At 46.7% G+C, this 27,487-nt stretch overlaps 1 protein-coding gene across 2 annotated transcripts; it reads left to right on the top strand.

Moving 5' to 3' along the window:
• The first annotated feature begins 434 nt into the window (after positions 1-434).
• On the top strand, positions 435-25,982 carry ccdc88b (coiled-coil domain containing 88B). Of its 2 annotated transcripts, none has more exons than XM_011610522.2 (28): positions 435-644; positions 1,618-1,766; positions 2,412-2,520; positions 5,365-5,434; positions 5,641-5,699; positions 6,569-6,652; positions 7,404-7,544; positions 8,601-8,746; positions 8,913-8,994; positions 9,910-10,068; positions 10,402-10,548; positions 10,640-10,796; positions 10,961-11,076; positions 11,460-11,528; positions 12,078-12,722; positions 12,943-13,122; positions 13,899-14,239; positions 14,453-14,612; positions 14,900-15,247; positions 17,264-17,422; positions 17,508-17,785; positions 18,106-18,249; positions 20,043-20,229; positions 20,310-20,455; positions 22,118-22,225; positions 23,066-23,217; positions 25,358-25,678; positions 25,831-25,982. In XM_011610522.2, the coding sequence occupies exons 1-28, from the start codon at positions 516-518 to the stop codon at positions 25,887-25,889; spliced, it is 4,845 nt and encodes a 1,614-aa protein (XP_011608824.2). In that variant the 5' UTR covers positions 435-515; the 3' UTR covers positions 25,890-25,982. The 2 variants fall into 2 exon arrangements, with proteins under 2 accessions (XP_011608824.2, XP_011608823.2); XM_011610521.2 differs by having other exon boundaries at positions 436-644; positions 17,261-17,422.
• Positions 25,983-27,487: the final 1,505 nt, after the last annotated feature.

The following is a 27,487-nucleotide window of genomic DNA, read 5'->3' as shown; positions in this document are numbered from 1 at the left end:
TGACAGTTAGTCCCCAACTGTGTAAAACGTGCAGGGATCGGACAAATGGGAATATAATCATCATGAATATCCAGACTGTTAAAAACTATTGTCATTGCACCGCGCAACCTGTGGAAAACATCACAACGTGACGTCGAACATCCCTAGATACATAGATACAAGTTTATATTAGTTGAAGAGAAGTCTTAAACCATCTCATGGCATCACCCTCGTTTATTGTGTCGCAGCACATCTTCTATAATTATGGTTATCAAACATGTTTGTATAAAGGTGACATACTTCAGATATTTTGGTTCGTGGAAAGGCGCTTTGCTTTTGATTTAAAGGCAGTTGTGCCTGTATGATGCTTTCAGCTCTGACGAGGGGGTGAAAAAAAGCAGCATGTGCGTTTTGAAAATTCCGGTGTGGTTTTGCAATGAAACTGACACACAGAGAGGAAGAGGGAGGGGAAGGGCCGCACAAATGTCAAACTTCACTCGACACTAGATGGATTCTCTGCGCCTGTGATCCACTGCATGCGCGCCGTCGGTAGTATTTTTTTAACTAACTGTCCTCTTGTGGAGTTTCAAGGCTCTAACTCAACAATGGACTCTAATATTTCGGAATTAATAGAAGAATTCATGGAAAGTGCGTTGGCGCAGTGGGTATGTCAATCACCGTTTGTCATTTTGAGAGGAAAAAGTCATAATTTAATGGAAGCGCATCATTTATCACAAAGCTAAAACCAGTAGAACAAACAGGTAAAGCTGGTCGGACTCTTAAATTCTTGCCGTTGTGCAGGCCAACAGCAAAATAATGTCACCACTTCTCCTTTTGGGTGCTTCCCTGCCTCAAAGTCACCAGCTTTGTTTCTCTTCCGTATCCTGTTGGTTGTTTATCATTTTTAAGAAACGAGTGATGATTTAATGCGGCGTCTGCACGAGGAAAAATGCTGACCTTTCTGGACAAAACAATCGGATTAGTTACTGGACAGCTGAGCAGCGCTCCTAACTGTAAATCTAAATAAATAACCACGCAAAATGTATCGGTGCCCCCACTGGACCCTGTGTTGCTCTACTGTAGTCCCCTCCTGAGGAGAGGTCAGAGGTCAGGCCCACCAGCGGCTCTGCAGCTTGCTCACTGAGGGCTTTGCACCACTGTGAGGCAGTTTCAGTGACAGGAGAGCTGGCACCCAGCTTCACACTCACACACACACACACACACACACACACACACACACACACACAAGCAAGGACACATCCACCCCGTGTTTAGACTGTCACGGGGGCCTCATGCTGCTCTGCCTCACCTCAACTGGAGCTTGTTACTGTGTTTACAGACAGTGCAGTTTTAGAAGGTGCATGAGGGAATAACCCTCATTATTGCAGTTTACACTGGCACCACTGAGGGAGAGAGAGAGAAGCGAGCACTTGGCTGCAGTCCTGTTTGGCTGCCTGTCACTGTGAAGTGCTTCTCACTGTGAAAGGAGAGATCCCACCTGTCCGAACAGGTGTTCCGATTCAAGCAACTTCCTGTGTGGAAATGCGTGCGTCATCCAACAGACCACCCCCCGCCCCCTCCCTGTTAGTGTCAGATATCTTGCTAATAAAAACAACAACTTTGTTTTTGCTGTCACAGGTTCAGCTGTTTGAGAAGATGGTGGAGAGGGAGGACAGCGTTCCGCTCTACAGCCAGTACATGGAGGTGAACTCGGTGTCACAGAGTGCCCGAGCTTGCTACACGAGGCTGACCAACGGGATTTTCCTCAATGAGGTCATGAGAGCCATGTAAGCCCAATCAATACACGCCAGATTTACCGCCTTGGTTCCATAGAGGGCGAATATGTTTGATCATAACATGTAAATATAAACTCAGATTAATTAAAAAAACCCAGAGGATTCAAAGCTGCACTTAGTTAAAAGACAGGCGTTGAATATTTGCGTTAAGCAGGCTGCAGCTGGCTGAATGTACATTCCTGCATGTTGTTAGCGCTGCTCTTCACGCACGAGCGCTCAGTGTCAAGATCTTTGTTGATTAATTGCAAAACATGCCACAACATCATTCAGCGCTGTCATCTGTAACACGGGGTCTGCAGAACGCACCGCCTTCATCCACAGTTTGATGCATTCCTGTTTGGCACAGAGTGCAAAAAGTTTGCATACGTTGATTTGTGGTGAATTTATTATTCTGAGATTTAATCAAATCCGAACAAACCTTGTCAACAATTCTTTTTTATACCAGCTGATTCCTTTGAGCGGAGCAACTGGTATTTCCACATAAACCTGCGTGTGGATTTTTAACAGCCTCATTAATGTTTTATTCACTCCGCTTAAGTGCAGCATCACATAAAGACTTTTCATGTGGAAGGATGAGCTGTGCAGCCACTCCGTACGCCTGCTGCCTTCTCACTGTCTTCTCCGTGTTCTGCCCAGAGACCCACACCCCAAGGTGGAGCGGCTGTATGAGACTGACAGAGATGATCACACGCTGAGAGTCCAGAACTTTTCCATTTTAAATCGACACATCAGAGCCTTCTACCAGGTAGGGGGAGGTTATTGGGGGAAGGGTTTGGGGGTGGTCAGGGAGGAGGAACTTAGCTCAGCTGAGGTTGTGCACGTGCAGCTAATCAGCCTGTTTTGCACCATGTAGTCATTTGAACACGATTACAGGAAGTGGCCACATTAGCAGCTCTGACTTTCCAGGAGGACTGATTTGTGTTTGCGTTGCCTAAAGGACTAATTGTCTCTGTGTTTGTGCACGATGATTATCTATACACCGACCTTCACCCACCTAACACTGACCTTCATCTCTCCTTGTGGACAAAAAATTAAAAAAGGAAGACGGTCGGAACATGAATGCCTTCCACCAGACTTTAGCATCAGCCCATAATGCCAGTGTTTGGTTTTCTACTTGTTTAGCATCTAGCACAAGATACTGCTGTTATAGCAGTTTTGACCTGACCGTGAAGTATGAGCTAACAGCTCATAACAAGCTCAAAACAAGTGTTCCCTAACTAAGGCCCCTCTTTGTGTGTCTGTTGTGGAACTGTGGGAATGTTGCAACAGCGTGAAACAGGCTTCATTAGCAACCAGGATATTGATGGTGTTCTGTTTGAGTTCATTTGTCAATATTTCCTTCTCATTTTGGGAAAAAAAAACATTGAAAAACAATACCTGAACTCATTGTACATTCATATAACATAACTATTTATGTCTCCAGACTGAATCTCTCAGCTAATCTTCTAAACTAATTAGCAGCTAATTGTAGCCACTGGAGAGTTTTTCCTATTCTCATCGCAGCTCAGGGAAATAAATCAAATCAATAAAAGAAATTACAGGAAATGCTGAGACCAACTTGTGACCCATGACACACTTCATTCTTGTTTCAAAATTCTGAAAGCCCCATCCAGTGTCTGTTCGAATAATGACTTAGATAACTCCATTCTCTTGCTGCGACACTTGAAGCCACAAAACCAAGTCAGGGAGCACGAAATGGCTCCATTGTGGTTGGCCTGGAATAACTCATAGCTCATTATAAATAGAACTGTCTCGCAACAAAAAAGAAAAAAGAAAAGCTGAGACGTCCGACAAAGTCATAACTCAAGGCTACGCCAAATGCTGAGGGGGGGGGGGGGGGGGGGGGGGGGGGGGGGGGGGGCTCGAGTGTATCCCTGCAAGGTTCTAAAAGCACTTTACCCATGTGAACACTGCTTATGACGGTGTCATGGAAAGTTCGGGGCGGCGCGCTGGATGATATTAAACAGCGTCCTATCAGGCAAATAGGGCAACAACAACAAAGGCGGGTGATTTCTTTGTCACCATTGTGGCTGCGGTGTGTGAGGGAGGAGCACGAATCTGTTAAACGACAGTACAATCTCCTTAATGGTGTGCTCCGCGTGCGCCCATGGTGGTAAAGGAAATGACACAATTCCTTCCCCATGGAGGATGACTCAAAAGCTTCTGTTTTCAACAGCGAACACCTCCTCCGTCACCCGTCAGGCGCACCGAGCATCCACCTCACTTGTCACACAATGCAGCTCGCGTCTGTAAGCTTTCACTTCCTGATTGGTTGAGTCACCCAGAGGCCCCTGATGGCTCAAACCAGTTGCTAAACACGAGTGATGACTGAACAAGTCTCATCCAACCACAACGGATGAGACCCAGACTGGTTTGTCTACGCTGACTTCTTCACGCCCTTGATCAATTTGGGAACCTTTTGAACACATAAAACTGTCACTAATGGGTGGATTGTAGTCAGATCTATCACCTCTGTTGAGCACCATCATCCCTGGGAGGTCAGGTCTGACTGTGTCTATTTATAACTGCAATCAGAAGCTGGATAAAAGTAAAAACAAAAAAAAGCTGCCAAAAGGAACCTTGAGAGGAAACTCTAATCTAATTGTGCTAAATGACGACATTTAAAAGGCAGCGTTGGAGGACTCAGAGGCACCAGCTCATATGTCTGTGTGTCTTAGGTGCTGCTGATGTGTGTGAGACAACAAGCAGCCTGTCTGTAATTTTCTCAAGGCGAACGTTTGTGCTTCATCGCTGCACACTGGCCGACGCGAGGCCGTGGCGGTTTAATGTCCTACATACCTTCAAGGAAGAGAAATTTCAGGTTGACCGCACACAAGCCTGATAGCAAAGGATGCAGCTGGAGGCAGCGCTGCCCCCCCCCGGTCCATGTCCCGGTGAATGTGAGGGACAGCAGTGACGCCACTGTGACCTCCAGATTCCGTATCAATGGCTGGGAAATTATCTTCCTCGGTGCTGCTGCAGCTTCATTTAGCAATAGTTAGAGAAGAAATCAGGACAAAACTGGCGTCTCCTTCTACAGTGTGGGCCTGTGCTTAATAATAATGGATGCGCTTTAACCTGGTCTGGCAGAGAAACCTCCGGAAGAAGCATCCAGAGGTGATTCCGAATAAAGAAGATGAAGAAAGGGAAACGTTTAAAGCGGACCTTTCCCGCTGAAGTGTGACGGATCCCCGTGAACGGTCTACCTGGACCCGGAAAATGAAGCAGCTACATAGAACTCAGCCATGATTAATTGAGTTATGCGCCCCAGTGCTCTTCCTACTGTCACAAACATGTGGACTACAATAACTGTTTTGCATGGCTGTGAAATGGTCCATATCTGATTATAGATTCAATAAATACATAATATTACAGGGGGGGATTTCGAAATTGCTGCTGTATAAGTTCTGATTTTGCTGCACCCTCCTCCATCTCGGCCCTGAGAAGTTGTTTTTAACCTGATGTGTCCAGTGTTTTCATCACAGAACCGGGTGGAAAGTTAGCGTGTTGTTGATCCGGGCAGGCGGACAGACAGAGCAGCCCAGCCAGCCGCGGGTGACGCCTCATATTTCCGCTCTCTTTTCTGCAGGAGAACATGCAGCAGTTGATTCTGATGCCTCTGCCAAATGTTGCCATCCTGGGTCAGGACCCCCTGACAGGTACAAGATAGCATCACGATCCTATCGGCGCCGTGTCCCTCAGCCCTGACGTAATTATATACGAGTCCATATCTGGACTCTCTGTGCCGCGCATTAAGGGCGATAATGACCCCAGGATGGCGGCGGGGTGGTGGCGATGGCCGGGATAATGACGGCGGTGATGATGGCGGTCCTGATGCTGATGACAGTTATTTCTGCGTCCTCAGAGGCGGCTGTGGAGGAGCTGAGACGACTGTTGCTGCTGCTGCTGGGATGTGCCGTACAGGTGAGCTCAAACACACGCACACGTGCATGCGGAATGCGAAGGTGCACGGAGGCTCAGGTGGTGAAGCTGTCACGCCGGATTCAGGAAGGTCGCTGGTTGCTGCCCACTTCATGTGGAAGTGTCCTTGGGCGAGAGGCTGAACAACAAACTGTGTCCTCGCTGTCTGAATGGTTGTTATTTCTTATTGTGCTTTCAGTGTGTGAGCGTGAGTGTGTGCCTGCAAACACACACAAGTTTAAAGCCCTTTGAGAGGTCAAAGGAGACAATAAAAGCTGTGTTGGGGAAACTACTTTGTTTCTCTGCTGCAGTTCAGCCTGGTAGTTTGAGCAAATGACATTTCTGCCCCTTGAGCAATGTAGTTTGTTAAACTACCGCTAAAATAATACTTAATAAATAAGCGCTAAAGAATGCAACATGTGGTGTAAAAAACAAGTCAGCTGAGACACAACAGGTTTATTGGTGAAACTTAAACTCATCGATGCGTCTTGAAAAACCACAACAAAAACCACAACAGGAACTGGAGGCACTAATATTAGATGCTGGGGCAGAATTACAGGCTCTTGAAGTTATTATTATTATTTTTTTAGTTCCGTTTGGCTCTAAAAACATATTTGCCAACACGCATGCATCTGTCTTATTGGTCAGAATGTATTGTATGTCAATTGAGTTGTTAAATTATAAAAAAGATAGATGAAATAGCCGATGCAGCACCAAATATGAATGTAGTTTAAGTGCTAGCGTATCTACAAGACATAGGTCACTGTAGTATGTAGTTCTGAGTCTCCCAACACCTTTGAAAATCCCCATATATTGTATAACTACAGTTTAAACACAGACACACCTCTCATCTCTCATCTCTGTGTCTGCAGTGTGAAAGGAAGGAGACCTTCATTCAGCAGATCCAGTCTCTGGACATAGAGACACAGGCAGCCATCGCCGGCTGTATCCAGCAGGTACTTTCACGCTGTAATCAAATTAAACACCTCCAGACACCAACACCCTCACTGTCAATATTAAAGGAGATATTAGCCAGCAGAGGTTTTAGAACAGGAGGGTTTTCTTCTGTTCTGTTCTTCTAAATATGATTTAGCAGAACATTCCTCTGCTCTGTGGCCTGCAGACAGGGAGACTGGGACTATTATACCCTCGACTGGGGCTGGAATCCAGTGTGAAAATGAGCTACTTGTTATTCTGCTGGCAGCTTTAAAAGGACCCCTGCGTGCCCCTTGCTGCCACTGTAGGATGAATCCTTCACCCCTCATGTCTAACTCCACACCTCCACCTTTGTCATGCCCCCCACCCTAGAGAATACGTTCCACTCTGTAAAAAATACCCCCTGTAAATAATTGCCGCCATTATAAAAACAGCATGTTATTTGCCAGCGTGCCTGAATTACATTAACAGCATGCTGCCCAGCAGCTTTTTTCCTGCCAGTTTCCTCTCATAAATCATAGAGGTGTGAGCGACTCTTCCTGTGTGACAGCGTGCACCCCCTGCTCGCCGCTCGTATGTCTTTCACCCGAGGACATATCCGACCTGCCAGCATGACCATTATTGCGGAAGCGGCGGGGACTTTTAAACACAGATGCCTCTCCCCAGCGCGTTTGCACGCCTTTCATGCCGTCGCCACCGTTTCTCCTGAGATCTGCCCCCCCCCCCCCGACCCTCGGTCCTCTTTAAAAACCTGGTGAACTGTCCTCGCAGGTGACTCAGGACCCTCGTACAGTGCTGCCGCTCCAGTGGGAGGAGCTGGTGGAGTCTGAAGGCCTGGACCTGCAGCTGGTGTTTAACTCCATGACCAAGCAAATCCAAAACCTGCTGGCCCAGCGGGACTCTTTCCTGGAGGTACCACACCTGAAAGGAACCATTTTCCAGGGGGGATAAATATGCTGGGGCGCCTGTATTGTCATTCTGTCCTTATGGCGTCAACCCAACCTAATATAAGTGCCTGGAAATGATTGATAGAGTAATTCATATGTGAGTTTAATCAAGGGATTTAGAAGGAGAAGGGACTTTGTGTAATATCTAAAGATGGGGGCATGCAAAAGTAAGTAATTAAGTAGAGCAATGTGGCTTTAACGGTGGCGCCCTTTTATCTTTCTCATCTTAAACGAGGTGTCGCCGCCGTCCCCGAACCCAGAACATGCTTTACCTTGTTTCCATAATAGCGCCGCTGTGCGTCGTTACCGCCTCTGATGTACTCAGTTTGATCTGCGCGGACGTTCGCCAGATATTAAATTTTGATGAATTCTTCTTCTTATGAAAACAGGGCTCCCTTCTGCTCCCCCTGTTTAATTCATGTCACTACATAAAAATACACATGGAGAGCAGTAGTTTTGCATAAATTTTACATAAAAGAGTATTAAAGCCCAGAGGTGTGCGCAGTGTAATAACACTGTGCTCCATGTCGGGGACAGTGCGGCACACCAGGCCGATCTGTGGCGCTCTTATTTGGTGGGCGTGGCTTGGTGCCTTCTTTTTTATATATTTTCCGCTGAACAAAGGCAGGTGCAGCTGTGGTTATTGTTCTGTGAAGTAAATTACATTCAGAAGATGAATCAGAGATGAATTCAGCCAGGAGCAGCAGGGAAGCAGCTTATTGCCCTCACGGCCACGCAAACGTGGACGTTCGGGCCTTATTGGGTGTGCTGGCCTCAGAATCTGCCCCGCGCGCTCATAAAGTGCTCTGAAGTAAAACCGCGAAAAGCTTTATTCGCTGTTCGTCGGTGTCGATTTTCATCCCAAGGTAGCCAAAAACAAAGTGGTTTGATTTGCTCCGTCATCTCAGATGGAACTGATTTGTGTGCTACACAGCAACAAATCTGCTTTAATCCTCCCTGTCCAAATCTCCGCCTCTCTGCTCCCCGTCCTTCGCCTCGTCTCTCTCCATCCTGGTCCCAGAGGATGGCAGAGCTGTGCAGGGAGCAGGAGAGCCAGGCAGACTCACCCACAGCACTTCTGAGTAGCCACGGCGAAGAGTCCCCCCAAGGTCTGACGCTCCAGCTGGCGGACAGCAGGGCCAAAGTCCGCCGCCTTAAACAACAACTGTGAGTCCATGTAAAGAGTAAGACCCTGTAGAGTAGGAGTCAAACCTCCTCTGCTGTAATACACAGCTGACTGCATCTCTCTCTCTCAGTATATATATATAAAATCACAAAACAGTGGCATAAAATGTCATTATTGGATGAGAAGCAGCTGTTACCTGTTTTTCAGAGAGGACAAGGATGATCAGGTCTTGGATTACAAGCAGGAGATACAAACTATGGAGGATCAACTCAGAAAACTCCAGAAAGAGGTAGATTCAAGGACTGTTGTCTTTGTCAAGAATTCTACAAAAGAATCCTTCAATAGAGTGGAAACAGCTAAATAAACATGGTATTAGCCCTGAAAAGTGCCCATATGTGGCCTTTGTTATACATTTATCATTCACGGTCAGGCTGCAGCTGTGGGTAAACCTGTGCAGTAAATAGGAGAATAAAAACAGGATGTTTCAGGTCTTTCTGCTGCCTGTTAAGATGAAAAATGGAGGAAGACTTAAACCTCTAGGATCAATAAGACCTAAACAATGCAACGCTTGGATAGAGTTAACATCTCATTCCAACCTTAGTAAAACGGAAAATCAGCTACCAATGGAACTGACAAATGAGTGATCCTGTGAGACGGACGAGCAGCAAGGAAGAGAGAGCTCAGGGTCGTCAATGTTTCAATGCTGACTAAAAGGAATAAAATCAAAAATGATTCACATTCAAGCTGGATTTTGGAACCAGTTCTTATCAATAGTGGCTTTAAACATAAATCTAGGAATAATAACAAGCGGAATTGAACTCCGGACTCATTTGGTATAGAATTGTTCTAAATTGTCATTGTTGTATTGTTGAAATTTCTTGTTTGATTGGAAGAAGGTTGTTGTTAGCGTGGGGTCCTCACAAGGCATTGAAAACAAGGTAGCTTCACGGAGACTAACACTTGATTGTTTTCAGGCAACAATCAGCACCAAATCTGTGGGAATATAATATAATGCAAAACAGAATAGCACCCCTCTCTCTCTCTCTCTCTCTCTCTCACACACACACACACACACACACAATGAGTTAGTCAACATTTGCTTCGTTGCACATACCATCTGACCTCATCCCACTGGTGCATTAATGTGCATGTACTGGTGCGTCCGTGTTTGTGTGTGTGTGTGTGTGTGTGTGTGTGCCTGTAGAATCGAAGTCTGCAGGCTGAAGCGAGAGGCATGCGTGCACTGCGAGATGAGCTGGACTGTGCCCGAGAGCGAGCTGCCCGGGCTGAGCAGCTCCAAAATGAGCTTCAGAGCTGTAAAAACAGATTGCGCAGCCTGGAGCTAACGCGCACACAGCTGAAGGTAAACACACGCACATGTGCACACACACACACACACACAAACACACATACACAGATGCACATAAATATATATATATACAGCAGATGAAGAACAAGAAATCACTTATTAGCGATGTCGGTAGCAACCCTTCATTGCATCACTGCCCAACCATTCCAGGTTTTTTAGCTAGCTATTTGAAAGCTTCCGCTGGTAACCAAATAGAAATGAAACTGACCTTCAAGGAATTCCTGACTCAGGTAGTGCAAAAAGAAAACACCAACTGTCAAACAGTAAATTTGTGTGTTTTGTACATAACTTCAGAGGCATGTGAGTGAGCTGGTGGGTGTCTTGCAGGAGCAGCAGCAGCTGTGTGCAGCCCTGCAGGAGACCAAAGCTCTTCTGGAGGAGCAGCTGGCTGACGCACGGACGCGCTGCTCCTCACTTCGGGACCTTGAGAGGGACAATCTCCTTCTGCGGCAAACAATCATGGATGTGGAAGCGGTGGGTGGGATTCTCGACTCCTTTGCATTTTAGCAGTAAGCACCTGTCAGGCGTTGCCCCGCCCACTGATCTTTGGGCCACGTGCGCTCAGGAGCGGGACACCGAGAGGCAACGAGTGGAGGAGCTGCTGGAGGTGAATGTGACCCTGGAGACGGACCTGAGGCGCTGCGGCGCCGTCCCCGCCGCCGTGCACCAAAGCTTCCTCCATTCTGAACCCGACTTCGAGGAGGAGCTGATGGAGCTGATTGGTCAGTGTGCCGGCCTTCATATCTCTACCTTTCACTTTAGACATTTTAATTAACTGATAAGGGGAAACACGGTGAGGAGAGCATATTTGGAAACAAGACAATATGGAAGTGTATATGTTTATGCTTTCTCTTCTGGCTTTTTTTTTTAATATTCTTTATCTCAGATCAGAAACCACTGAGTGTTGAAGTGGGCAAGGCGTCGATGCTGAGGCTGCTGGGGGCCGAGCAGGAGAACGCAGAGCTGAAGCGACTGCTGGAGGAGCTGCAGGCCCAGCAGGAGGTCAGGGCTTTAATGAGTTCCTGATTAATGCGCCAGCAACTTGATACTAATCTGAAAACCTTTATGGATTCTGAGGAGCACTAATAACAGCAACAGTGCCGCTGTTGACTCACAGGAGGAGTAATTAATGCCAGACTGTTGTGAGATGCAAGTGTTATGGCAGACAGAATTTTTCAAGGGAAAATGGTAAAAAAGAAAAAAATCTAGCCAAAACAGCAGATTGTTAGTCCGCCACAGCCAGGAAACCCCGCAGAGCCACAACTCAACTGCCCTAAAGTTATTTATATTATTATTACTTTTATCACAGTTGGTGTCTCTGACTTCTTTACGATATAAAGGTTCCTCCTTTCCTTTGGTTTGGATTTATTGTCTCTTCCCTACAGGTTGATTCTCCGGACATGAAGGACGAGCTGCTCTGCCTGGAGATGAAGCACCAGAACACGCTCAGAGAGGTGAGCTAACTTTGCTCTTTACCTTAATTCCAAGTAAAATGGTCGATGTTTCGCAGTCGCTGGACCGCCTGAAAACAGTTTTTGGCTTTTTATATGTGACCTTCAGTTCACATGAGCAGAAAAGATGCTTGTGTGCCTTAAAGAGTAAGAAAAATTTTCATTTAGGAACTACTTACCTGTACCCTGAAGAACGAATATATTCCATACACAGCCAAATACGTATGACAGAAGACAACTGCAGCTATTTTCTCAAAAAAATCATTGATGAATTGAACAATTGAAACGCTTAATTACGCTGAAAGCTCTGTTTCAGTATTAACTGTGATGATTACCATCAGTCATCCTGCTCAGGCTAGTTTATGCTCGTCACATTCATCTTTTTGCACTGAATGTAGAGGTGTCTCTTGAAGAACCCCTGTTTCAGACGTTTTGAGTTTTGTCCTGGTTCAGCACAGAGGAGATCAATGAGGAAGCAACCCTGGAGGGAATACAAATATGTGCAAAAACCTTCAACTCGCACTTTCTTTGTTGTCCTGTCACATATTTCAGTTTGAAAACCTGAAAAATGAAAATACCACTTTGAAGAGGCGGATGGAACAGCTACTGTCCGAAATGCAACATCTTGGCGGCAAAAGAGTGGAGGACAGAGAGGAGGAGGTAAAAGCAGAGAGAGGAGTCCAGGGTGCTGAGTCCTGCAGGGAAGAAGGGGAAGGAAAGGTGAGGATGATGGAGGAGAGAAGACGGGAGATTATTGGGAGCCAGAGGGAAGCAGGAGTAGGAGAGGAGGTTCTCCACACTCAAAGTGCCGCAGGAGAAACATGTGAGAAGGCGGTGGTGTCCCACAGGAGGGGAGAGGCAGAAGGAGGGCAAAAGGACAGAGAGAAGCAGGACAACGGGGTGACACCATGCTCAAAGCCCCCAGAAACGCTCCAGAACGCTGCAGCTATCACAGCTGCAGATCAGCCCGCTGCCTCCCCGTGCAGACCTGACCTGGACCTGCTGACAATCCGATTCCAGGAGGCCCAGGAAGAGGCCGACAGACAGGCAAAGGCAGCCCAGGACCTGCGCTCCAAGCTGGCCGAACAGAGCAAGAGAACCTGGGAGGCCGAGCAGAGGCTGGTGGTCCTGGAGGCTGAGCACCAGCATATGAAGAAAGCTGCAGAGAGTCTGGCAGACGCACGCAGGAAGATAGAGGTGGGTAATCGAGAACTAACTCTGATTAATGGCAGGATTCTTCCTGACTTTTCCTGGATGTTTCCACTGGCCATGATCACAAGCCAGGCCCACCAGCACCTTCCGTTGCACAAGCTAAATATCGACACTTCCTGGCGATGCACATAAAGAAGAAACGACTCTACGTTGTGTTCGGCGGGCTGGCCGGACTTTTGGATGAACTCTGGAGTGTTTTTCGCAGGTTCTTCAGTCCGAAGGTCTAGTCATGGAAGAGGAGCTGTGCCGCCTCCGAAGCCAAGCAGAGCTGCACCGGCTGCAAACCACGGTCATCGCCACCCTGGAGGGAGAGCGAGCCGCGCTGGAGAGAGACAGGGAAATGCTACGCAGCTCGGTGGACGGCATGCGCACCGCCCAGCGCAAGGTTAAACAGCACACGTGCACGGAGAACACAGATGTCTGTCATATGAGGGAAGGACCAGGGATAATATGAAAGAAAAACATGAGATCACACGAAAGATTTAATTAAACAACCGGCTGCGTCGTGCAATCATCAAAGAACTTCGGTCTTTGTTAGAAAGTAACTAAGTCATTTATTCACATTATACTCAAGCATCTGGTACTTCCACTTCTTTCTAACATGCCTATATGGGCAGACATTTTGGATTAGATGCAAAATACAGTGTTTAATGAGGGTTTTACTGTTAAATTGCAAGACATCATCCAATTTGCAAGCTAAGGAAAAGAGCAGCGCCATGTCAGCATAAAAGAAATATCATTAAATGTGCTCATGAATACCTTCCATTGAGAGTGATGTACCAAGACCTTTTCTAAAAGAAAGTCCATCCTTTAGTTTTGCTGTTAATTCTGTAGCAACAGGAACATTTTCCGCTGTCTTGGAACCACAAAATCCATTAAATCCGGTTTATTAATTGATGCCAGAACAAGTGAAGCACAGATTTGGGCATTAAGAACCATTAAACAATTATAGCTTCAGACAGATTTGAAAAAAATAATTGAGTCTATTAAACAACAATCCAATAATACTTATTTAAATGCTCTTTTCTTGGTGAAAAAATGCACCCTTCCAAAAATGGATCTCAGCGCTGCACAGGATAAAAGGACACATCAGAAGATTGGTGCAGGGTGCTGTTAAAGACTCCGCAGGGCCTCTTTACTTCGTCTTTTCTCTCTCCTCAGGGAGACCAGTTAGAGCTCACCGTTCAGACAATCCGGTCCGAGCTGGAACGGCAGGGTCGCAGTTTAGAGAGCTCCCGTCGTCGGGAGGAAGAGCTGGAGGCAGAGCTCCGTGAAGCCACCCTGGAGGCTGAATCTCTGGCGAGGGCTCGAGACCAGGCCCTGCTGGAGGCCTCCAGGCTGGAACAGGAGAAGGAGGCCTGCCAGTCAGAGCTGGACAGTCAGCGGAAGGAGGGCAGGCAGAGAGAGAGGGAGGCTGGGAGACTGAGGCAGCAGCTGGAGAGCACCACCCTGGCCTTGGAGCACAGCAACCAAAGAACATGTGCTCAGGATTCTGAACACAGGTACGTGCAGCCATGTTCACTCACTTAACCTTAATTATAAGCTTAGGCTGCAATTAACTTAACAAGGCTTCAGAGAGGGGCTGTTTGGCTGCAGCATGTATTTATCCATAATGTCAAGTCTTTATTCACCCTGTGTCTGCCTTGTGATGCTACAAATGTGTGTGTGTGTGTGTGTGTGTGTGTGTGTGTGTGTGTGTGTGTGTGTGTGTGTAGAGTTGTGTGTCAGCAGCTGTCTGAATCCATGGAGGTCTGTGCTCGGCTGCAGGACCTGGAGAAAGAGCTTCGTGGCAAATTAAAGAGCACAGAGGAGGGGAGACAGCTGCTGCAGGAGCAGTGCACAGACGCTCGCGCTAGCATTAATGCCCTGTCTCAGGTGTGTGTCTGCATGTGTATGACATGCTAGTTTGGTTCCTGACAGTAATTGCTACTGCAGGGATGCGGCGGTAGCTGAATCTGCAAGTTTTAGTAAGTGATTTCAAAGTGACCGTGGTTATTGTGACGTTTGTGGCTGGCTTAAGTCATAAACCCAACAGATAAAGAAAAACATAGTCTTTATCCTGTCATTGAAGATTATCCATTTGTTTTCTTTTAACTCGCTGTTTCATTTTCCAACGATTGCAGTCTTCTAACCTGTTGTTGCACCTTTCGCTCTGTCCCCAGGACCTGTACAGTGAGCGCACACGTTCTCAGGAACTGTCTGCTGAGGTCCAGCGTCTGAGGGAAACCCTTCAGAAAGCAGAGGCTGAGCTTGTATCCACGTCGGCGTCCCTCAGCCGGTCGCAGGAGAGAGAAGACTCGCTCTCCAGGCTCCTTGATCAAAGCAGATTGGACAACAGCAGCAGCAACGCAGAGGCGGTCACTAATTCGGGCTCCTCAAACACGGTTCACGTGTGTCAGTCACTCAGCCAGGAGTCCTCATGTGTGGAGCAGACCCCCGCGACCAAAGAGGGCGGCGCAGGCGAGACAGAGCGACGGCTGAGGGAGAGACTGGCAGCACTGGAAAAAGAGGTGTGTGAATGTGCCTGACAGTCCTAGAATCATATATCAGCCCCTGATGCATTACCAGTTCTGTACAGACGTGATCTACATTATGATGAAATGTTTGCTGCTAAGAGGAGGTCATCGTTATCCTGAACACAGCCTTTTATTACCCGACCTACTATATACATAAATATCTACATAGAATTTCAGCCACTGTTAATCTTCCTTATCTTTCCTGCTGTTCTAAGCTCTGACTCTCAAACATCCATGTACACACGCGTACAAACACACACACACGTACACACACACACTAAATGTGCAGCCAAAGGCAGGACTCTCCAGGACAACCAATGTTAGCAGGTTCCTATCAGTGACTTTGCTCCATAGCCATCATAGGAACCAATAAGATGACTCTTGAATGCAGCTGCTCAGATAATGCTGTGGTAAATTTCTTCTGATGATAGTTCAGATGTGCTGATGAAAAAGGAATCTTCGTAGACACCGACGTGGTTATGAGAGATGTTTATTGGAGAGAACAGTCAGGTATCAATCGGGCGCTGCAGCTTGTCCGAGGGAGGTTTCGTGGTCCCGATGGTGAAGATCTCCGAAATGCTTTGTTCGGTAGACCCTTATATATGGTCAAGTAAACACATTCCTTTCTTGTGACCTCGTGACACAATATAACCAACCAAATGGTATAGAGTCCAGTCTAAGGGCCCAAGAGCCTGTCAACCCCTGTACTCCTTCACAACAATTCCCCATAAGGGAAAAACAAGACATTAAATCCCAAGCACAGAAAAACATAGGTGACAGGACACAGAGGTAGAGGCCTGCTGAGGATCAATACACAGGCTTCAGATACTACAATGCCATGATAAATGTCCACGTTACAATAAATATAGTATTATTAGGAAATAAAAAAGGAAGGAAAAAAAATAGATATATTATTTTTTTCCACAGTATTTCGTATGCCATAAAAAGCATTCGGTAATTTCACATGATCTGTCACACACTGTTGACCACAAGGGGGTGGTTTGTCATTCTTTAGGACCCAATTGTTAATCACACATATTTTTCAAACAGTAAAAAAAAGGCAGCAGTCATTATTTATGTCAGTCGTGGATCTTGCTGCATCTCCGTTTACTTCTGGACCTCCCAAAGCAATTTGAGGACTGAGCAACTTCCCAGCCCCTCTCATTGACTTAACAGTGAGTAGATAATCGGCTGCGCTCGTTCAATCTATTTAATCCTCAGTTGCATCTCGAGCTGCGCGCCTTTAATGGCATCAGCTGATAACAAGGTGGACGGAAGCTCTCTGAATCCTGACACACGTAGTTAAATACCTCAGAGTTTCTATTTTTTTTTCTTTTACATGATCAAAATTTCCATCTGAAATGTATCCAAGCAAAAAGTGAGAGCGATAGAAATCCCCCGGGATCCTGTTTGATCCTTGTGTGGGATTGGAATGAGAAGAATCCAAGTCCATCCATCTATTTACTGTTAACTGCAGCTTAGTCCACACCAGGCTGGCAGAGATGCCGACACTACGGGGTGCCGCTTGCTCATTAGAAATAACCAGTCCTCCCCTATAGCATGGCGAAGATGCAGCCATTTCAGTTGGGTTTCTTCCTCAACATGCAGGAGCTGGGATGGAACCAAATAAAAGCCCAGCAAAACACAGAAGGCGCAAAAATAATCTTCCACCTTCTGCATTTGCAATTTAGGAAAATACAGCACATTATACACAATCCCCAATCAGCAGACTCCTTTATTAATCAGGGCAAATTACAGTGAAGGAGTCACAAAATCTTCTGCAGACTTGCTAATTGGATACTACAGAAATGCTTGAATAGTAAATGGCAGTTGTGGACTTATTTACAATCAGATTTGTTTTTCATTCAGATGCACAGGAGAACATTGCCCTTTGTGTCTGCACTTAAATGTCAAGTATTCATGACAAAGAATGCAGTGGGAGAGCAGCAAAAGGATGCTATTTTCTGCAGCTTCTGCCGTTAAACATGATGAAATTCTCTCTGTCAGAAGGCTGTGGCGGTCACAACACAGGACTCTTTGCTAGCGAAGCTCTCCCAGGCCCAGGAAGAGTGTGAGCACCTGAAAGAGCAGCTGGAGGCCCTGCGACGGCACTCCCTCAGCCTCCAGGAGTCCTGCACCAGCCTGCAGATGCTCAACACCCAGCTGCAGGTCACTGTTAACACCAGAACTGACCCCCGCTCTTTATTTTATCACTGCTTCTCTCGCTCAACCCTTTTCTGCTTCATTGGCCCAGGTGGAACAGGGCTCCCAGAGTTCCCAGCATGCAGCAGTGCTGGCGCGCTGCAGTGAGAGCGAGGCCCGGCGCGCCGCCCTGGAAGCCGAGTCCAAGGTGTGGGCGCGTGAGAGGGAGGAGTCAGCCGCCAGGATGGAAGCTCTGAGGCGGGACCACGAGCGGATGATGGCGGTGCAGCAGCGGCAGGAGGCGGAGCTTGAAGAGCTGCTGGACAAACACTCGCAGCTGAGGAGCAGTAACCGCAGCCTGGAGGCGCAGCACAGGGAGCTGGAGGCCCGGTACAAGCACACGGTGGCATCTGAGAGGGCAGATTATTATTGTCATTAGTGCTATTAATAAGGAATTTAAGTTTGACAATAGCGTTGACGGCGTGCACGAGACCTGGCATTGCATCACTGTCAAGGATGACGTCCTAGCATAATATTAAATGTACATTTCCCTTTTAGAAAAAAATTGATTCCTTTCTACAAACAAACCGTAGCCTGAACATTTCGGAAATACATGTTGTTACCGTGGAAATTCTGTTAGTGAGGAAAAAAAGTCTCACAGGCTCTTACTATTTTTGTGTTGGGCTTTCTGTGGTGTTGGTGTTCGGTAGGTACAAGGAGCTGCTGGAAGGAGAAGCCCAGCTGAAAGAGAGGGAGCGGGAGATGGATCGGCAGAGGCGGGAGATGGAGGCAGAGGCCCAGAGGAGACTGGAGAGCGAACGGGAGCTGGAGAGGCTGAAAGATGACAACGACAGGTGATAAACACGGAGCAAGGTTGAACTGTGGCTCATATATGAAGCGCACTGAAGAGCGACTCATTGTGAAGCCAAGGGGGCACATTTAGGTCACAGGGGGGTGAAAACATCATCAAGAATTTAGAAGGGTTAGCATTTGTGCTAAACAAAGTGACTCAAGCGGTCTCAGCTGACTTGAATCTGGGGCTTTTTAATATTCACTGTATTACGTGTGTTCACTTGTCCAAACAGCGTGGGCCACCAGCATTTAAAGGAGCAGTAATGTTCACGTTCAGGGCCAAATGTTTCACCCCAAAATCACTGCAAGTGCTGACTGAAGGAGTCAAGGGATTAAACCCTCCACCTCACGAGCCGCTGAGCCGAGCTCATTATTCTGCTGCAATTTGGTGTTCAAGTTCAATATCACCAGACCTCGTGGAGTTCTTTCAGGAGCTCCGAAAACAGGCTGCACTACAGAAAATTTTCCAAATAGCCGGTGAGCATAGTGGTTCATCTAGCAGCTAAAGAGGCAGATATTTCCCCACGGAGCCACTGGAGAAAAGCAAAAATAAATTGAATATTGGGCTTAGACTCATCGGGAGCTCACGACTGGTGAAGAATAGTAATTGAACTGGCATGTGCAGCGTTGAGCAGATTGATTCAGGGAAAATGGGAAGCTGGTCAGTGAATGAGCGGAGGAGGGCAACAGCAGCGCTGATGAGGGAGAATGAAAAGCAGGAAGAGGTGAGGAGGGAAGGTCATGTGACTGCAACAGGAGAGTTAGGCATTAATGCAGGGCACCAGGCTGGAGAGCTGCAGAACCTGTCTCAGAACAGAATTATGGGTTTCCCAGCTTATAAATAAGCACACGCCATTCTGGTTCTGGTTCTGGCCACGTTTGCACTACAGCACTTGTAAGAGTGGCAGACAGGCGCGGCGCCATGATTCCAATGTTGGATGGGCCACTTAATAGAAAAAAATGACACTGACGTACTTAGAGTTGGAAATAATTCCTACCTTGTATATGTTGCTTTGAAAGCACTCACGCCGTCTTCTGCTGAGACGAGCTGTAACCGTGCGGCGCTCCGCTCCCTCTCCTGTTCAGAGTTAATCTAGCTCACCCAGAGGACCTCTCTCTCTCTCCCTTTCTCATGCTGGCCGTGTTATATTCTCTGTAATTGTTATATTTCTCCACAACTATCTGAACAGCTCTGCTACTTCCATGTTTAGAACAAGCTGTGCTTATGTGTTTGCAACCCTTATACCTGCTACATCTCAATTCCTCTTCCTCACCTCGCTCTCCACATGCTTTTTATAAAACGCCACATCCTTGACCATGCTGTATTCTAAAAATGGGTACTTCTCATACCAGTGAGGAGAAGCTCCTGGCCCTGTGTTCAAAAGAGGAAATGGATACTTGGATGTGTTGATGGTGTCAATTGCCAATTTCTGCTACCTAAAATGTAGTTCTGGGCATGTGCAGTGATCATTTTCACAACTATAATGTACAGTAGCCAACAGAACGACAGTAGTGAAAGTCAACAAAGCAGCAGAAACTAGCAGAACACAGATTCATCTCCAGCTGACAGGTCCACCAGCAGCTCCTTCTGGCCCACCAACAGGGCCCTCCTGCTGCGCTGAGCCTGGACAGGCTTGTGGAAATGGTGTTGACACTTGCGATGAGGCCGCATCTGGTGACTCATTTCAAAGTCTCTTGACATGGTTTAATGTCCGTGGAGCCATATTTTACCTGCAAGCTAACATGTCCAATGAGCTCAACCGTTTAACCGACCGTTTGGTTGGTGGATTTGTAGGCTGCAGACCCAGCAGAAGGAGTGGTTGGCACTGCAGGCAGAGCTGCTGGCTCAGGGTTCGGTGCTGAAGGGGGAGCTGAGTGCGTCCCAGCTGGACCGGACGCGTCTGGAGGGTGAGCTGAGCGGCCTGAGGGAAACCAACCAGAGCCTGGACCTGAGCAACGCGCGCCTCACCAGCCAGTACCAGGTATCAGGCAGGAGCGCATGTGAAAGTGGTTCTGGGCACAACTCATAGGAATTTTTTCTTGACTGGTGTTTCTCGTCCAGCTGCTAAATCAGCTGAAGAGCAACATGGAGGAGGAGAACCGTCACTTAATGGAGCAGAACCAGACTCTGCTGAAGGATAACCAGGCCTTGTTGGAGCAGAGTCTGGTCCGTTGCGACCAGCACTACTCCCAGCAGAAGGAGTACCAGTGAGTACACACACACACACACACACACACACACACGAGTCTGTGCTCGTATCATTAAAATACCCACCAGTAGATATTTGAGTCTGATTTCACAGGCCAGCGGCCTTCATCAATCATCATCCTAAATGAGTGATAGCGCGTTAACGCACAGTTAAAGGCTTAAAACACTGAAAAACTACCATTTTATGCTGCTCTGTGTGAATTACCTTTTAATTAATGCTGAATTATAAAAAAAAAAAGTGCTTTACCTTCAATGTTTAATGGGCTAAATGGATCTTAAACTTTAAACTGTTAAATGACTGATGAAATAGGATGAAACCTGATTGAGCCTGAAGCTCAAGCGGACGTGACAATGAAAATATTAAAATGAATTAGTATTTTTATCAAAGTAGTGAATAAAAACATGTGAACATGTGGGAATCCATTGGCTGCTAACCTAAGAAAGTGAGTGTGGCTCTTAATCAGAAAGATAATTAAATTTCGAACCTAAATCTGCTGGATTTGAAAACAAACTGTACGTCCTGGAGGTTTCCCTCATTGGGATGAGTGCAGCTGTTTAAACAGAATTACGCCCTAAGCAGACATCCATCGCTTTTAGAGGAAATAGAAGACAATGCTCGTGCAGATTTAACACATATTTTACTCAAAACACGCCTCTAAACAATTAACTCCAGCCCATTTGTGCCCTGCGTTTGCAGGCTAGTAGCTCCATCAACCTGTTAAAGCATAAATGCACCTCGGCTACAGGCCTCCCATCACTCAGACAAGCTTCCTTCAGTGTATTCTGTAATTTACGGTCTCATTTCACACCAACTCCTGCTGAAATCCATCATATCTGTATCAAGTGCCCCACCTGCAAATGTTTGCCAAGTGTTAAAGGAGAAAAGGATTTCCAGTCTCACAGACGAGGGTTTTGTTCAGTGATTGACGGATATCCAGTTTTCCTGGATAAGTCATCGATACGCAAGCTTTGAAACAGACAGAGTATCAAAAACAGCATCCAGCAGTGCGATGGAATGAGAGAGAAACTTGCCAGTGAGCCTTTCGGGTGAAACATCATCAATAAAGATTGATGGGTGTATGTAGCAAAAACTGATCAACGCTGGGAGGTGAGTCAGCAGGCTGAGGAATCAGTGTGGAACCTGTGGTCTGAACGGATCCTCCATCTTCTCTGGTGCAAACTGTTCATCTTAGCTTGGGGCTGCCAGTACGACCTAGTTCTTTGGACCTGCTATAGAAGCAGAGCCACCTGCAGCAGCTCACGGATGTATTCATAGACGCCTTTTGTTCTGTCAATTGTGCCTGTTCACTATATATGCTTTCATGGTTTTGTCTGACTTTAATAATTTTAGTGACTGATAAAGGTTATTATAACTGAACAATAATTGGTCCGTTAGTCTATCACGCTTAGGGCTGGATAGACTTTGACAGAGATATATGTGAGTCGTGCAACAGAAACAATTAAAAAACCTCCTTAAACTGTTTCTACTTCAAAGAGTCCCGGCAGTCAGGTTCCACTTGTCAGTAATGGATTTATAGTCAGAGGCTAATTTAAAGACTATATGCACACCTCCATGTTCTGCTAGTGACACAAAACCTCAATTACTCCCTTCCTTCATCTTCTGCCTGGCTGCTTTGTTTGACTTTTGTGTCTTTCTGCAGGGAGAAGCTGAGCGAGCTTCGCCGGGAGAAGCAGAAGCTGGTGGAGAAGATCATGGACCAGTACAGGGTTCTGGATCCCAGCATGCACCCTCCAGCCAACAAGGCCAAGTAACGTATTTAAGCATACCCCTCCTGACCGCATACTCCCAGACCTCGTCAATTGAGGATGCAGCTATGTGATGAAGAAGTTGACACGCCGCGTGAAGATGATGTCACCGTGCTCAAGTGTGGGTGATGTCATTTGGAGTGTGACATCAGCAGCTTTGTGTCTGCCAGTAGAACCTGAACATCTCTTTACATCAGAAATATGGGCTTTACTCCACAGCTTGTAATTCTATAACCTGATCCATGACCATCTGAACATTTCAAGCTTTATGAACCACTAAACAGAAGACAGGACCAAAGCTGCAAGGGTTGTCTCATTAGGACAGTTACAGAATTCACACATACTGTACAGTAAGCAGCATTTTACATTTTAAAGAAGCAGAATCAGCAGTTTCCAGAAGGAAGTCAAGATAAGTGTCAGAAATTCAGAATCTGGCACTAGAAAAGGCTGCACGGCTACATTTGAAGAAGCATCAGGTTGCTTCAGATGTCTGACAGCTGGAGGGACAGTTCAAAAATGACTCAACACACAATCCGCAGGCTAATCCTTTATCTTATAACATGCGAGGTGTGATAGATGTTATCTTAGCTGCAAGTGGATGGAGCAGCAGGAAAAGAGTTTGTCTGTAATGTTGAAATGACAATTTAAAAGTGAATCTGGGATCTGCGAAAAGCGGCTGATGTGCAGACTGACCCTGAACCTGCTTTGGGTCCTAATATTTCATCAGAAAACAAACCCATTAAAGTTCTGTGAACACACACACACACACACACACACACACACACACAATCTCCTGTCTCATCCCTCTTTGTAAATGGTCCCTGTCTCCTCTGCCCTCACAGGAAAACTAACAGGTTTGCAGACAAAATGAAGAAGCTAATCAAACCCCGAGTAGGAGGAAGAGAGGGACGTGCCATCTTCACTGCTGCAGGCAGCGTGGAAAACCTGGCCGACGGCACCGAATTTACATCTGACAGTCACACAGCTAACCCTGGTGAGACCACACACACACACACACATACACACACACACACACACACACACACACACACACACACACACACACACACACACACACACATATACACGCACACACAAGTGGCAGCAGACAGGGTTTCACAAAGATGCGCTCTCGCTCTCAGCCCATCAAGCGGGGGTACATGTGCGCATACAAATCAACTCATGACTGCCAAGTGCCGGCAGTGCTGATACCTCACTGTTCTCCTCAGATCGCTACCTGGAAAGCGCCAGGTCATTCTGAAACTGGCACTGCCTGTCAACGGCAACGGGAACACAAACAACAGTGGTTCAGTTCACTTGTTGATGATGCGTTTCTAAAGCTACAGCCTCCAAGGAAGTGACATCAATCAGACATAACACGATGACCACCTGTCTGATATTCTGCAGGTCCCACTTTTGCCACTAAAAACAGGACTCCAGTACTCCCCTCATGTGTGCTGTGGTCTCTGTCACCAGCAGCAGATCCCTTAAGTACAGTAGTTTGTGAGGTGAATCCCACAGATGTGTCCCACAGACCTCAACCCTCTTCCATCCATTCCTGAACCTTGTTTTTTTCATCCTGCTGCAGCCGGCAGGAGTATCGTTTTTATTAAAGGCGCTCGTGGTTTTTAACAGTACTGATGTAGGTGTCAAAATGACATCCACATGGATGACAGGAACCGAGGTTTCCCAGCAGAACATTGTCCAAAACATCATGGCTTGTCTGCTTGTACTGCCCACAATACATCCTGCTACCATGCGTTCCCCTATGCACGTGAATATACGTGTGATGTGAATTCTCAAACTAGGCCACCTTCTTTCATGGCTCTGCGGCCCAATTCGGACCCGCAGAACCTGCGATGGAATGCGTATCCTTCCCCTTTTTGGAGCTCTTCTATTGGATCCGACGACCTTCACCTTCACTGCCCGCGTCCACTGATGGGCCCTGATCACCCATGACCCCGTCGCCACAGCCATGGGTGTGTTCAGCAGAGTTAGGGGCAGAGGGGGGAGCTAGTGCGGCCTGGTAGAGGAGGGGGGAGGAGCCCGAGGTGGACATATGAGGGGTGGGAGGTATCCCCAACAATGCTGGTGGCTCTTGGGGCAAGACGGGGTGAGGAAAAGGGGAGAGCAGTTATTCACTTCACTTCCTGTCAGCGCTTGTAACAGCTGATGGTTGTTGATTCTGTACATTTCTTCATTTCTATATGTTATTACATAGTAAACTTTGCACCTGGTCATATCGGCAGGGGTGTTTTCTGGGGTGCACAGGCTCCCCACAGTACACAATCTGACAGTCTTGTTTCATGATGCAAATTGTGATGCGTCCAGTAGACACGCTTACCTTCAGTTCTGGCTACAGGTGATGGACTCTGCTAGCCCGCAGCCAAATCAGCTGGAAATGATGTGAAATGACGTGTAAAGTGCATTTAAAAGCTGAATAAACAAAAGGAAACGGGAACTTGTCGCTAAGCTTGGACAACGACGTACTTTCTTTAATGCAAAAACTCAACAAGCCATCATAAATTCACCGTATAAACCAGTGTTGCATCCAACAGATTATACCTTAATGTTTGAGTGGTTTATTTCATTTTGTGACTTTCACAACTTCACCGTTGTTCTTCCAATTACATCAGTGCTGATAGTGTTCCGTGTCTCTTCGCTCTCTTTAGCACTCCTGGAGCAGACACATACAGTAGTTTATGTTAAATGCCATAAAAGCAGAGTTAATTCAGATTCTAATCAAAATTGAATTACGGCATGAGGTGACATTTAAAATATACAAAGGAGAATCAATTTATTGCATTAGAGGAATTAAGATTTAAATCATTCCGCAAAACACATTGCAGTGAACTTATATGTTAATTATATAGGCTATGTACCCTTTTACGTGGAGCAGACAGAATCCTTTTATATTAATTTTTATCCACATACACAGACTTTGGGGCTGTCCGCAGGTCAATTATCTTTGCATTTAGTTTTGTTTGTGCGCCACCAGAATGTAATGATGCTGTACTTTCAGCTTGCAATACTGTTGAGGCTCTTGTAAATTAATTATTCAGTTATTACCATGACCTTTGTACAAACAACAGTAATATGGAATCAGCAATAACCTGAATTAATTTCTCTTTCAGACCCCCGAAGCGCACCGGGATCGCCTGTTCCTGGGAGAAAAGTGGAGCCAGACATCTCAGTTCCTGGGATTCCAACCACGCGCCCGGGGTCAGGGGGCCGGCGTAAACTGGGATCCCGTCACGGCTGGGGGCTCGGATTGGCCAGAGGGGGCTCTGGGCTTTCCCAGTCGTTTAGTCCCGGTGATCATAAAACACCACCACTCCTGAGGCTGCGCTCTGCTCAGAACACCCAGGCGGTTGTCTGGGAGGGAGAGGGGGATGACCAGAACACGCCCGGAGCAGCAGACGCGCTGCTGGAGTCCAGCTTTGACGAGGCTGAAGGTAAAAGAAAGAACGGGCCATTTGCTCAGGCCTTTTCAGTGTCATCATTAAAAGTGCGTTCCGTTTTTTAAGTTAAGCAAATCAAATCCGCTCAGTTCTTTTTAAAAAAAGCTCCATTAGTTTCTAATTATCTTTATTTTTCTGCCTTTCAGACAATCAGAACTCCAGCAATGTTCCGCAACAGTCAGAACCACAGTCACCTGTACACTGAAACATTTCTCCCTCTGCTCCTGGCAAAGTGGTTTATTCACTTTACTGTAGGGTTGTTTTTAAAAATAAAGTCTTTCTCTGGTTTGAATAGAAATGAATCAATCGCTCATTCAATGTCGATTGATCTTATGAGCAGACTGAGGGAACCACGCTGGCTTGTTTTTCACGCGTATATGTCAAACCGAGGGTCTGAGGGTCCCGTCCTGGAACCTGACAGCAGCCAGGGTACCTCTGGAGGTTGTTCTCCATCATCATCATCATCCTCTCCAGACTCTCTGGAGGGCACCAGTCGGGGATTTGTGGTGGATGTGAGGTCTGGCCTCACTTGTGGACACTTGAGGAGTGTGGGAGTAGGCGGCTGGAGGTCTTGAAAGGCTCGGCAGTGCTTCTCCTCTTCTTCCGTAGCCTGTGGAGTGAAAACTAGGGAAGAAGAACTTCTTTGCCCATTCACACACCAGCAGGGTGGCACCATTGGTTCATTATCTTTCCCTCTTCCTCCCCACCCCAGAGGAGCAACTGGAGTTACACTGGGCTGGTGACCTGTTCCCTTTCCTGTTGACACTCCACACCTTCAGAGTACCGTAATATTGTGCATGTGCAGGTTTGTAGCGTCACCTAAACCACCTCTTATCAGCTTAGTGACAGCTTGGTAATTTGAATGGGTGTGTTGATGCAAAGAGGACCCTGATGTCCCTGAGTACAACAAACATGATGAGAAATGAAAGGTCAGAATAAACACAAACCAGTCAAAGCTAGTGAGTTTGTTATTGTCTACAATTATGATAACTAAAAGTTCCACATCTGTTGTGCTGCTGATCTTTAATAACCAAGGGCTGGATTTAACACAGGAATCAGAATAAGTACATAAATCCAACGTTGAGTCTGCTCGTTAACCTCGGACTGGCTCTGTGGACAGTGGAATCAAAATGAAGATGCCACACCTAACACCCCCCATTGGCTTCATAATCCCCCTTCATTTGAAAACTGCTGTGTAAATCCCCCCTTCTGACCTAATGACAAATGATTTGCCCCAGAACCGTAATGAGAATCTTCCTTTGCTCCCTTCACCAAATGGTGTCAAGGCAGGGACGAGAAAGTCAGACAGGCAAAGACAGCCTGAGACGCGCGGGCACACACACACACACACACACACACACACACACACACACACACACACACACAAATGTCTGAACTTATAGGGTGAATTAGCATTCAGCTCTGCAAATGAGCCGACCTCAGCGTTCTTGAAGATAAAAGGAATATCTTGTAACACAGAGGGGCTCCTTCCCTCCACTGATGCCCAGATTAGGATGAGGATATGTTTGCATTTCCTGTTTTTGAAAGTGTGTGTGTGTGTGCGTGTGTGAGTTTTGTGTGTGTGTGTTTCATCCTCGCTAGTCAGCCCCCCAGCAAACACACATCTTGAATTATGATTTGCAAATGAGAAATGGATCTCTTAATGCAATTCATGAATTATGTAGTTGTCATGGCGACATTAATCAAAAACACAGGCCTTCTCCTCCGCTTCATGCAATCTGCAGAATTGACATGCGCGGCGGGGGCTGCGCACTGAGCTGGCTGAGCGAGCGCCAGGCTAAA

This window comes from Takifugu rubripes, chromosome 14 (assembly GCF_901000725.2).
Source record: "Takifugu rubripes chromosome 14, fTakRub1.2, whole genome shotgun sequence".
Lineage (NCBI taxonomy): Eukaryota > Metazoa > Chordata > Actinopteri > Tetraodontiformes > Tetraodontidae > Takifugu > Takifugu rubripes.
Note: the sequence above shows the minus strand (reverse complement) of the source record. Positions and strands in the feature narration are given on the sequence as shown.